A 13491-nucleotide genomic window follows, 5' to 3' on the forward strand; every position below is an offset into this window, starting at 1 on the left:
ACAAACTTGAACCATACTTTATTATAAAGATATTTTGGTAACATGCATATATAAAGAAAAGGGTATGTTCTGTTATAAGTTATAACTGTCACCATATATATACAGAATTTCAGAGTAGTGGGTTCTGCCTATTGTGGAAATAAGGTCTCGTATAATCAAAAAGTATGAACAAATGTAATACTCCTTCAGTTCCTAAATATAAGATGTTTTAGAGAATTTTGATGTTCTATTATAGAAGATGTTTTTATTTTTTTAGATAACTTTTAATTTATTAAAAACTGTGTAACCAATCATATTTAATAATTTATTTCGTAACTGGTTCAATATCATTAATTTATAATTTTACTGATATTTTTAAGATAAAAAATAATTTTTTTAATATATGTGTTTTTTCATAAACATCTTATATTTAGGAACGGAGTGAGTAATAGTTTTATTTAGTTTGGTGTGTCCAGTGACAAAAAGTGTAATATGCCAAGTAGTAATAGAGGCAAAAGATAACAATGATTCTAAATATATACTAATAAAGTAGGACAGAAACTCTCCTCCTTCAGCCACCTCAGCAGAGAGTGTTTTAAAATTGGACACGTGTCCACCTTCTTTTTCCCGACATTTTAGACTTTTACGCACATGCTGGTTTGGACTTAAGTTTTTATTGGGCTATAATTAGTTTATTAACAACTTAATAACCCTGTCACTTTTTCTGTTTTATATAAGTATTAATATCAGGCCCAACCCAAACCTAATCGGAAACAAATCTGTGATACTCGGAGGTCGGAGGCTAACAACGCTCTGCGACATAACAACCGTACCGCTTCACCTCCACTTTGGGGCGCAAGAGTAAGGTTCTGTAGTTATTACATTCAATCGAGTAAACCCACTACATCCTCTTCAATGCATCTTTGCTATTTTCTGTACCTCTCTCAATGATTATTTATATACGGGCTGAGATCTCTTTCCAAATCCCTTCATACCTATGACCTCATAGATCCCAAAATTTCTCCCTCAAACCCTCTGGTAATGTCTAACTCCCAATTTTGATACCCCTTTAGCTGAAGGCTGGTTGTTGTAGGGAGAGTGTTGTGACAAGACTGCTTCGTTTACGGGAGGGACGCAATGTTAAGAGAGTGGAGAGCTGGTAGTTTTGATACGGTTCTGGTTGATGGAAAGGTATTTCTACTTCCCTTCACAGTCTTAATTTCTTCTTATTATTGTTTCTCTGTTTTGTTGAATTAGGAGCTTCATAATATTAGGGACTATGATGATCATTTGCGTTTAGGTGTGATGAATTTGGGAAACCAGATCGTTTTACTCATTCATGAAGATGATGATTTGTTTTGTGTTTCAGATAGGAACTCTGGAGCCTTAAACGATCGTAACAGCTCATAGATGTTAATCTTTTACCAACCGCTTGTGTTACACAATGATCACAGTGTGTTACACACGAGTTCGAGAGAAAGAATAAGATAGACGTTTCAGGCTTATAAACTTTTCTGAAAATACTTTTGTATTATTGAGATTCGGTTATTAAGTTTACAACAGATGATTGATCTTTATATAGAGATCGAATCAATACAAGTATAAGAGACACAACCCTTTATACTAAAGGACACAACTTGAAGAGTTACAACTCTTTGTGTAATAACATAAATAACTAACTTATGTAAATGTATCAAGGAGATATTAGATTATAGTTTAACACTCCTCCTTAATCATATCTCGACTTGACTCCAAGCTGCTTCCTTAGATCTTCAAATCCTGAACCACCCAATGCCTTTGTGAGAATATCTGCGAGTTGATCATCCCCTTTGCAATACTTCAGTTCAATGATTCCCTTTTGCTCAGCTTCCCTCACGAAATGGTACTTGATCTCTATGTGCTTCGTCCTTCTGTGTTGCACTGGATTCTTCCCAATTGCTATTGCTGATTTGTTGTCACATAAGATCGGAATGCCTCCTTCAAACTTCTGACCAAAGTCTCCAAATAGTCTTTGTAACCACACTGCTTGATTTGCTGCTGCACACACGGCTATGTACTCTGCTTCAGCCGTAGATTGCGCCACTGTTTGTTGCTTGCTTGACTGCCAACAAAACATGGCTGATCCAAGAGTAAACACATAACCTGAAGTGCTTTTCTTGTCTTCCTTAGAACCACCTCAATCGCTGTCCGTGTAGCCTAGAAGTCTTGGTTCTTTCACGCTTGTGAAGTACACTCCAAAGTTTGATGTTCCTTTGACATATCTTAACACCCTCTTGGCTTCTTGGTAGTGCTTCATGCGAGGTGATGACATGTATCTTGAGAGATAGGCGCTTGCATACATCACATCAGGTCTTGATGCACACAAGTACAAAAGCCCTCCAATGATGCTTCTATATTTAGTCGGATCTCCATACTCCTTGTCATCCTCAACTCCTTTTCCTTGTGGTGTAAGTGGGTTGCTTACACTCTTGCTGTCTCGCATCCCAAACTTGTCTACAAGTTTGTTTGCATACTTTTCTTGTGAAAGAAATATGCCTCCATTGTCTTGAATTACTTCCATTCCAAGAAAGTAGTTCAACAATCCAAGATCCACCATCTCGAATTCTTTCTTCATGTTCTCCTTGAATGTGTTGATGCTCTGAATGTTGCTTCCTGTGATGATTATATCATCCACATATAGACTCACGATCAACACATCTCCTCCTTGCTTCATGATGTATAAAGCCGCATCATTCATACTCCTCTCAAAACCGTTTTGAAGAAAGTATGAATCTATCCTTCCATACCATGCCCTTGGGGCTTGCTTTAAACCATATAAAGCTTTGTGTAGCCTTAACACCTTGTGTTCCTTTCCGTGTGTCACATACCCAGGCGGTTGTGTGACATACACTTCTTCCTTGAGGTCGCCATTGAGAAAGGCTGACTTCACATCCATCTGATACAATTGCCACTTCATCTGAGCCGCATAGGCAAGTATGGCTCGTATTGTATCATGTCTTGAGACAGGAGCAAACGTCTCAAGGTAGTCAACACCATACTCTTGAGAGAACCCTCTTGCAACTAGCCGCGCCTTGTGCTTGATGTGATTGCCGTTTGCATCGGTCTTGATCTTGTAGATCCACTTCACACTTATCACATTCTTCTTCTTTGGCTTGTCCACTAGTTCCCACGTCTTGTTCTTCTCAATCATGGCTATCTCCTCATTCATTGCTTCTCTCCATTCCTTGGTACCACACGCTTCATCATAAGTGTATGGTTCTTCATTTGCATGAAGACAAGCTTCTATAGCTTGAGCCGCTTCATCAAGCTCTACTCTCGGTGCCCTTTCCATGATATCAACCATGGACTTGAACTTCCTTGGTGCCTCAGAAGTTTCTTCATCTCCACTACTAGTATCATGATCATCATTTTGAAAAGGAATAGGACTGAAAGTACCTCCAAATTGTTCCTCAGGACTGGATGCACCTTCGGTTTGTTCCTCAGGACTGGATGCACCTTCGGTTTGATCCTCAGGCGAGTGAGAGTCTTCCATAGACAACTCCAATGTCTTCCTCACTTCTTCTTGCCTTTTCCAATCCCACTTCTTTCCTTCTTCAAACTCGACATCTCTTGATACTTCAATCTTCTCATTCTCCAAAATGAGAACTCTATAGCCTTTGGATTGGTTGCTATATCCAACAAAGACTCCACGCTTTGCCTTGACGTCTAGCTTCCTCCTCTTTTGATTTGGGATATGTATGTAGCATATGCTACCAAACATTCTCATGTGTGACACATCTGGCTTGTGTCCACACCACTTCTCTATAGGAGTGACATCTTCTTCTATTGCCTTTGATGGCAGACGGTTTTGAAGATATGAGGCAGTGTATACCGCTTCTGCCCATAACTTGAGCGGTAAGTCTTGTTCTGCCAACATAGATCTAGCCATCTCCACCAAGGTCCTATTCATGCGCTCCGCTGCACCATTTTGTTGCGGTGAATAAGGCAAGGTGACTTGCTTATTGATTCCTTCTTCTTCACAGAACCGGTTGAATTCTCGTGAAGTGAACTCACCACCTCCATCTGATCTCAGTGTCTTGATGGTACAATCCGACTGCTTCTCCACCATTGCTTTGAACTTCTTGAACAGTGAGAATGTCTCTGACTTTTGCTTCATGAAGTATACCCAACACATGTGAGTATGATCATCCAAGAATAGCAAAAAGTATCGGCTTCCTCAACAGACTGGTGCTGCATCGGCCCACATACATCCGTATGTACAATCTCAAGCTTCTCTCTTGTCTTAGTTTGAGATTCCTTTGGGAAGCTTTTGCGTGATTGCTTTCCAAGTCTACACGCCTCACATGCTTCCTTCTTGACTTTAAACTTTGGTAATCCCTTTACCAAGTCTTTGTCTTGCATTTGTTGCAACCTTTTGTCGCCTACATGACCAAGTCTCTTGTGCCATGTCTCCATCTTTCCTTGCTCACTAGCGCTCAAGGCCTCTTCTACCTGAGCCGAACTCATCCTGATTCGATAGCTTTTGTGAGTCATTGGGATATCCATTATCCTCCTTCCTTTTGCATCATCTATGATGCATCTCTTCTCTTGGAAACTCACCCGGTATCCGCTTGAAACAATTTGTGGAACACTCAACAAATTTTTTGCCAAACCCGGAACCAAGAATACATTTCTGATGGTCTTCTTGCCACCTTTGGTCATGACGGTAATGTCTCCTTTACCGGCTGTCATGACTGTGCTTCCATTTCCAATCTTTATTGGAACCTTGATACTCCTATCAAGCTTTGAGAAGTAACTCTCCTCCTTTGTCATATGATTAGTTGCTCCACTGTCTACTAACCAGACATCTTCCATCACTGTTGTTGCTGCTTCGCTCGCACTGAACAACATGTGATCTTCATTTGAATCTTCTTCGAGACTCACATGTGCCTTCTCTTTCTTCTTTGAGTAGCACTGATTTGCAAAGTGGCCTAACTTGCCACAATTGTAACACTCCTTGTTACTTCTGTGATCCTTCTTTGGATCTTCCTTCTTCTGTTTCCTCCAACACTCGCTCTCATTGTGGTTGTTTCTCTTGCAGAAACCGCACCACTTCTTGCCTCCTTGGCGCTTTGAGTTGTCTTGTGTAACACCAGAATTTTTGTGTTTAACACGAGCATCGAATGCTCCTTCACTGGTGCTTTCTTCTCTTGCAGCCAGCCTTGCTTCATGAGCCTTCAAGATCCCGATCAACTCTGTCATCTTTGTTGAAGTCAAATCGCTTGTTTGCTCCAACACACTGACTATGCTATCGAACTTGGCTGGGAGAGAGATGAGTATCTTTTGTATGAGTTGAACATCTGACTTCTGTTCACCATGATAAGTTAATTGATTTGCCAATTCAACTATCTTATCTGTGAAGACCTTAATGTCTTCATTCTCATACATCTTCAGATTCTCATACTCCCTTCGCAATGTTTGAAGTTTAATCAAACGAACTTGAGGAGAGCCTTCATACTCCTCCTTCAATGCATCCCACGCCTCTTTGGATGTTGATGCTGCTGCAATCCGTGAGAATATATGATCCGATACAGCAGTTTGCAAGATTTGCAAAGCCAATGTATCGTTCATCATCGCTTCTTCTCTAAGCGATCTTGCCCTTGCTGTTTCAGGGGTTTCATCCACTTGTGCTGGTGGGGCTGCTACGCCTTCTTCAACCACAGACCATAACTTCCTGGTCTTGAGAATGGTTGTCATCTTGATGCTCCAGAACTCGTACTTCTCTCCATCAAATATGGGGATTACTTGATTCTTCATCGTTTCGAATGATTCCGAAATCGTATGACAAAATCCTCTAGCCTCCTTTTCTCCACGCCAAGTGTTTCTCTTACTAGTGCTTTTTTTTTTTGTCCTCTCAAACGTAAAGCTCTGATACCATGTTAATCTTTTACCAACCGCTTGTGTTACACAATGATCACAGTGTGTTACACACGAGTTCGAGAGAAAGAATAAGATAGACGTTTCAGGCTTATAAACTTTTCTGAAAATACTTTTGTATTATTGAGATTCGGTTATTAAGTTTACAACAGATGATTGATCTTTATATAGAGATCGAATCAATACAAGTATAAGAGACACAACCCTTTATACTAAAGGACACAACTTGAAGAGTTACAACTCTTTGTGTAATAACATAAATAACTAACTTATGTAAATGTATCAAGGAGAGATTAGATTATAGTTTAACAATAGAAAGCAGCTTCACCAGACGCAAACTATCTATGAGTGAAGGTGCGATTTTGTGATCCGGCAGATCAAACGTTCTGATTTGAGTTCCATTTATAAGTTTTCTTTCATTTATATCTTGAAGTGCTTACGAATATGAGCCTAACATTCTTCCTCTCTTGAAGTTAGAGGTGGCCCATAAGTAAAAAATGGGAATTCATTCATCAATACATTTCAGATGAGTTTCGACAAGGTATTATTGGTCATACATATGAATTATATAATGTAAAATTTTACTTTTTCCTCATTAAAACATGGATTTATTTGGGAACCTATGGTATCACCCAGTAGTAAGCAAGTGAAATAAATTTGTTTTGTTCCTATTCTTTGGGATCTTATTAGATGAGAATCTCATCTTCTCATTAAACCTTTTTTTATCCACATGTCCCCAACTATATTCATCAAATGAAGCTTGCAAGGAGAGCATGTAACATTATCTCCTCCGTTTTCATTCAACGCAGAAGCATCTACATTTCGACCCTCTTGAGCAACGAAAAGGTACATACTCATATTTACATACCTGTCATACATCACAAGTCCACAACTCTTATATGGAGAATTAGCAAAATGTGTATCCAGTTTGCTTGGGGTGAGAACAAATCCTAGAGATATGCATCCACAAGACGAGGCAAAAAACGCTATGGATGCATTCTCTAAAGCCTCTTACTTTGGTTAAACGGTTAGAAATAGCTAAAGATGCAGCCAGAGGTCTTGTGAACCTTAGTACAAAACAAAGTGTTACAATCTATGTTCCTACCATTTTGAGGTATCTGATTTTGTTGGTTTATGATTGTTTTGTGTAGGATTCGAGTATCTTCACACCTGGTATGTTCAAGCAGTCACACAAGTAAAATATTACTTGATAAACACATGAGGGTTAATGTTTCATATTTCGGTTTGTCTAAGCTGGCAGTTAACGGAACTTCACATGTCTTAGTGTTGTATGTGTCACAATTGGATATCTCTCGAGCCGAGTAAGCTAGACGCACAATGTTTATTTTTGACACTAACATAATGTTTTCTTTTTTAAGTTCTTGACACAAAAAAAGTTCCTACCATGTTTCACACATTTGGCAAACCCTCGAACGTAGATCATAATTTCCTGCCACAGTTTATTTGTCAATCCCTTCCAAATCTGCTGAGTATACGAGCGTCTTCTGAAGAGGTGTTCTCGAGTTTCCATATGACTTGAGCACAAGACGTAGTGAGCTACAATGTTGTTGTTTTCTTTTTAAAAACTTTGTTTCTGCCAAGAGACAACTAGCTAAACATCATAAATGGTTCCTAATGAAGCTATGCAACCTTTTAAGCAAATTAAAATTTTGTCTTCTTCATTTGAAGCACATGCAGCTATAATAAGCCGCCATGCACGTTTACGTAAACAACAAATAAAATATATTGTCCAACTACTTCCATTCATATTTAAATAAATCCACTTACTAAACCAATTTTTTTTTTCAAGATATTCACAATACAATCACACATTATTAAAAAATATAACTCAACTTCAAAGGGTAACCACATTCTAGGTGTTCAATTCAGATTCCGGTTCTGTCTCAGTTAGGTTTTTTCGGTTTTCTGGTATTTAAGTTTATAAAAAAATCTATCATACTAAAACAATATCTAATTCGGTCTGGTTCGGTTTATACACCATCGGTTATTGGTTTGTTTGGGTTTATACCAAAAAAACATAAATATATTTATCTTTAGTAATATTCTTTTGTGAATTTACTTTATATGAGTAGATATTGGTTTTAATAAAACATGAAGATATTTTGGGTTTTAGATAGAATATTTTTATTTTTTTATTTTACTATTTAAAATAATTATTAAACATATTAAGTTAATAATAATAATATTTTTATAGAATAAAAATAAGAAAATTAGTGATCTATAATATTATTAAATAAAAAATATTATATATTTTTCAACAAAAAGGTAAAAATTATGTTTTGTTTAATTTGATAAAAAGATTGGAAAAGATTAACTTAAAACAAAATATTAAATTACTAAAATCAACATTTTAATTATGAAGATCATATCTATAAAATAAATTATGTATATATTATTAATTATATTTATGTAACTTACATATAACTATACTACTATTAATTAGTCGGTTTATTCAGTTTGCTCAGTTATATACCATATCATATCTATATACCATGTTTTTTTTTAAAGTAACATTCATTCGGTATATTCGGTATTACCAAACGTAAACCTCTTTTTCTATTTTGATTCGATTTGGTTTTAGTTGGTTTCATTGAATACCCCTACCATGTTCCCAGCATATACTCTCCCTTATCCACAACTAGCACCACCTCGAGGCGAGTATTAGTTACTAAATAAAAATAAATAAACTTTAACACTAGCAGCTCCAATAGTTAATTTACAATAAAAAAAATTATATTCAACAACAAAGTTCACAATAAAATTGTATAAATGATAAAAATCCCGCGCGAAGCGCGGGCAAACCACTAGTTAATAATATTGATGACTAATTATTAAAATGTGAACCGATTAATTATTAGATCAATAGACATTGATAATGAAACTGCTGGATATATAGCATATACTACTCCCTCTATTTAATAATAGTTCATATTTGAATTTTTCACACTGATTAATAAAATACAAATTTTTATTTAATTTTTTTTTTCATAAAACAGTATTAACTAAAGTCAATTCAAGCAATAAAAAAATTACACTGCGATAAATGGATAAAAATACAAAATAATTTTAACCTTTTGCATAAAAATTTTAAATATCATTTAACTGAAAAAAAATACATGTAAAGCATCAATTAAAAAAAAATGGTATGAGTAGTCTCTATTTTTGTATAACATAGTCTTTTAATATATGTACATTCAGAAAAAAAAATATATATATAAGAAGACTAAGAAGAAAACCTAGTCTTTTTATATAAAGGTTTACGTATGTGCATAATTAGGTATCGCGATTGGACATTTCGTTTAACTAATTATTAAATATGCTCATTCCCTGTAATCTAATACCTGTAATTATTGAAATGTAAAATAGCTAAGCCATATTGCTCGATAGACGTAGATAGATAAAATTATTGAATATATAGTTTACTAAAACCTAGTCTTTTTTTTTTACTATTTCTCCCGACCGTAGACTATTTCAAATTTTGTCAATTATAAATTTCACGTTGAACATGACAAATAAAATTGTCATATATATAGACTATTTATTTTCAGTTAAATTTTCATGTTGAACCATGAAAATAAAATTATTACAATATCCTTGTATCTTTTATCTTTTCTTTTTTCCTAACATATAACTATTTTACTATTTTTTCAGTTAAGAATTTAAGCATATTTTTATCTTTCCTTTCTTATCCGTATGTAGACTATTTTAATTTTTGTTGTCAATTAAATTTTTCATTTTGAACATGACAAATAAAATTGTGATATGTACAGTTTACTATAACTGCTGTGAACAAACGTTAAACAAATACGAAAAAGCCTAAAAGTTATAAGAGCAAAAACAAATTAAAATTAATATTCATTTAGGGTTTGTATATTATTATGTAAATGAATGAATTTAAAATCTTACATTCATATTTTTTTTCTTTCTTACACTCATATTTATAGTAGTTTTAAAACCTAATTTCATTTTCCATTTAAAAATACATACTTATTCTAAAAAATTGTTTTTCTAATCTTAAAATATATACCATACCAATGAATGCTGACATTTTTACTGCAGCACAGAGATTTAAAACATTTCTAGAATTAACAATAACCTAGTCATTTTTTTTTCCTTGTCCTAACCGGAGACTATTTTAATTTTATCAACTGAAAAATTAATTCGCGCTATCATATATTTTTCAACAAAATTTCATCAACAACATGTCAAATAATATTGTTAAATGTATAGTCTACTATTGCCTAGTCAGTCTTTATCCTTCTCTGAACCGTAGACTATTTTAACTTTTATCAATTGAAAATATTAATTCCTAGCTATCGTATATTTTGTTGACAACAAGATTATTGATTAACTAAAATTATTCAAAAATTATCTAACAATTTAAGTCAATTATTCGGACTCGTATACTTGGATCTAAGATAAATTAAGAATATTAAATTGTTTCTTTAATCATTTAAAATTCTGCAAATACATTGAGAAAACTGGCCAATCTATTGGTATAGTTGTCCTTTTCAAAAATTTCGAGCAATCTATCAAAAACACCATCGTGGTCTTTTACTCCTAGCGAGATTATGCAAGTTATGCCGATTAGTAGTTCTAATCCGATTAATAGGAATTAATGCTTTTGGGTAAATTCCTTCCATAAAACATATATTATATGTACTTACAAAAGTATATTATAATTTTTTTTTTCTAAATAATTTATGTTTTCTTTCAAAATCCACCAGCATAATATCGATATGGTGTGATCACTGTATGTGTGATCACTGTTTATACTAGCTAGGATGCTCGTCTGCAGCCCCCTCCAAAGCTATCATGATTTTTCTTTTGTTAAACTGTAAAGGGCATTCAATTAACTAAAAGGTTGCGTGATGTGGCCATTTAAACCACATAGTTTGATAAAGTAGCAAGCAATACAGTTTCATGTTGAACATGACAAATGAATTTGGTATATAATGTAAGTATGTATTGTAAACTCGTACTATATCTTTCTTCTCTTATCCATATAGTTTATTTATTTTTTTATCAACTAATTTTTTTCATTTTGAACAAGACAAATGAATTTGTTAGGAAGATGACAAAATGACTTTGTTAGATGTATAGTCTACTATATAGCCTAGTCTTTCTTTATCCGTATAATAAGTTCTTAACCATAGACTTTTTTTAATAAAAAACCATAGACTATTTTTGTTTTTTATCAACTGAAAATTCGTTTTGAAGCTATCATTTTTTTTTTTTTACATCAGCTTAATTGAAATTATCTAACACTTAAAGGTAATTTATTTGAATTCATATACTTGAAATATAAGATAAAGAATCTCCCATAAATTATCCGTCAACATAATATGTATATATGGTGTGATCACTGTTTATAGTAGGATATCCTATATAACATGTAAATATAAATACGTCACTCACATCATCAGAAGAGGTTTTAGCTTTTGAAAGACTAATTGTTGAATATTTTTTCATGAAGGGGCAATTAGCCAATAACAAAATCATATTCAATGGTAATACTATATATAACTTTAATTTTTTGAAAACCCTTATAAATAGGCAACCAAACTATCCTCTATTTTATCACATTACAAAACACAAGAAACAAACAAACACACAAAGCATTTTGCTAAAGACCCTCTCGACCAAAATGTCTGTTGAGATGCTCCGATCCTCCCCCCTGGTGAAAGCTTCATACTATTACCTGAATTCGGGAAAAAAATTCGACACCACAACCATTGACTCAACTGTCTTCACTCACCTTTTCTGGGCCTTTGCTCAAATCGACCGTAGTAGCCACAAAGTCGATATCTCCACCATTAACCTGCCCCAATTCTACAAGTTCACAGAAAACGACGAAGCGACGACAAACAAGTTGCAATACCTCTTGTCGATAGGCGGTAAAAACGCAGAAAAAATCTTGTTTGATTCCATGACAAGGACACTCGAAAACCGGAAAGCGTTCATTGATTCTTCTATCAGTGTCGCTAGAGAGTACGGTTTCCACGGGCTCGATCTTGCTTGGGAATATCCGAGCAATATAGTGGAGATGGCCAACTTCAAGAAACTTATTGAAGAATGGCGTGTAGCGGTTGAGAAAGAGTCGGAGAATACCGGTCTACTTCCTTTGCTGTTAACCGCTGCGGTTCACTACTCCCCCGATTACAACTCCGTGCAATACCCGGTTCAGGCCATTGCCGATAATTTGGATTTTGTTAACATAATGTCTTATGACTTTTATGGACCGGCTTGGTCCGATGTTACCGGACCACCTGCTGCTCTGTATGATCCTTCAAACCCGGCAGGTATAAACCATCACTAAACCTCTGACGTAACTGAATATATTTTTCCCTTGCGTCAATACTTGCATTTACATGATAAAATGGTTTTAGTTTTAAACCTAAAAAGCAAAAAAAAAAACATGAAAGATAACATTATGGAGAAATGTATATATTGTCCAAGGAGCAAATGAAACAGTAATTGTGTATTTTAAATAAACTTGCGATCTTTGATAGAGTTATTTAGAAACTTTGGCATATATATTGTCAATTTGTCATGGTATTTTGCATTCAGAAACAAAATTATAGAATAGAATAATACGAAACACTCGCTGTGAATTAAATTAAAGGAATAACAATCAAATATAATATAGGTATTAGCGGTGACTCCGGGTTGCGTAAGTGGCTTGACGCTAACCTTCCGGCTAAAAAGGCAGTCTTAGGGTTCTCATACTGTGGTTGGGCCTGGAAACTCGAAGACCCCAAGGCTGATGGCTATGATGCAGCCACTGATGGAGCGGCGATAACACCCGACGGTTCTGTGACCTACGATGAGATAAAGGACTATATTGTGTCTAGCGGAGCAGCGACATATCATGATCCGGCGGTGGTCGGATTCTATTGCCACGCCGGAACCACGTGGATTGGATATGATGATAATCAGAGTATTGTGTCCAAAGTGAAGTATGCTAAGCTAAATGGTCTAATCGGTTACTTCTCGTGGCATCTTGCAGCTGACTATAACGGCGGTCTCTCTCGTGCAGGTTCGTCTTTTATTCTAGTTTTTTCAAAAAATATTCTCTTATTTGTTTCATATATATGGTTGAATTTGAATATGTTAACTGTGGAAATTAATTAATAGTATACTGTAAAGATTGGTCTGATATTTAAGAAAGCACATATTTCATATTTCATCCATCTCTTTTCAGGGTCTACTCTCTCATTAATATTTGTATCTATATCTTGTATGAAAAACAATAAGTTTTTTTTTTTACGTTGGGTTTTATACAGCATCGCTTGCATGGGACACTACAGACGCAACCACCGGAAAATAAATAATCTAAGACGAGTTTCCAACCAGGACAATTAAAGCATAAAAGAAGTTCGCTTTATCTTATTGTGAGAAATATAAAGACGTTTGCTTATTTTGTTTCTTATGACAAAAATAAACTTGTATGTTTTATCTTTTTCCCTTGTTTTGCCAAGGACATTTGCGTGTTTCGTGTAAAAATAAATAAAACTGTGTGCTTATATATTCTTGTATAAAAACGTTTGCTTATAAATACAGCCAGAGTTTAAG

At 34.9% G+C, this 13491-nt stretch overlaps 1 protein-coding gene and 1 long non-coding RNA gene across 2 annotated transcripts; both read left to right on the forward strand.

Annotated features, from left to right (window-relative positions):
• Nucleotides 1-711: 711 nt before the first annotated feature.
• LOC103828939 lies at nucleotides 712-1390 on the forward strand. Its single transcript, XR_004455949.1, has 3 exons — nucleotides 712-871; nucleotides 1053-1170; nucleotides 1349-1390. It is a non-coding gene; the product is annotated as an uncharacterized LOC103828939 (long non-coding RNA).
• Nucleotides 1391-6212: 4822 nt separating this feature from the next.
• On the forward strand, nucleotides 6213-13491 carry LOC103858776 (class V chitinase). Its single transcript, XM_033286175.1, has 4 exons — nucleotides 6213-6436; nucleotides 6655-12218; nucleotides 12566-12955; nucleotides 13203-13491. Exons 2-4 carry the CDS (start codon nucleotides 11387-11389, stop codon nucleotides 13244-13246), a joined length of 1266 nt encoding a protein of 421 aa, XP_033142066.1. The 5' UTR covers nucleotides 6213-6436; nucleotides 6655-11386; the 3' UTR covers nucleotides 13247-13491.

Source organism: Brassica rapa, chromosome A03 (genome assembly GCF_000309985.2).
Source record: "Brassica rapa cultivar Chiifu-401-42 chromosome A03, CAAS_Brap_v3.01, whole genome shotgun sequence".
NCBI lineage: Eukaryota > Viridiplantae > Streptophyta > Magnoliopsida > Brassicales > Brassicaceae > Brassica > Brassica rapa.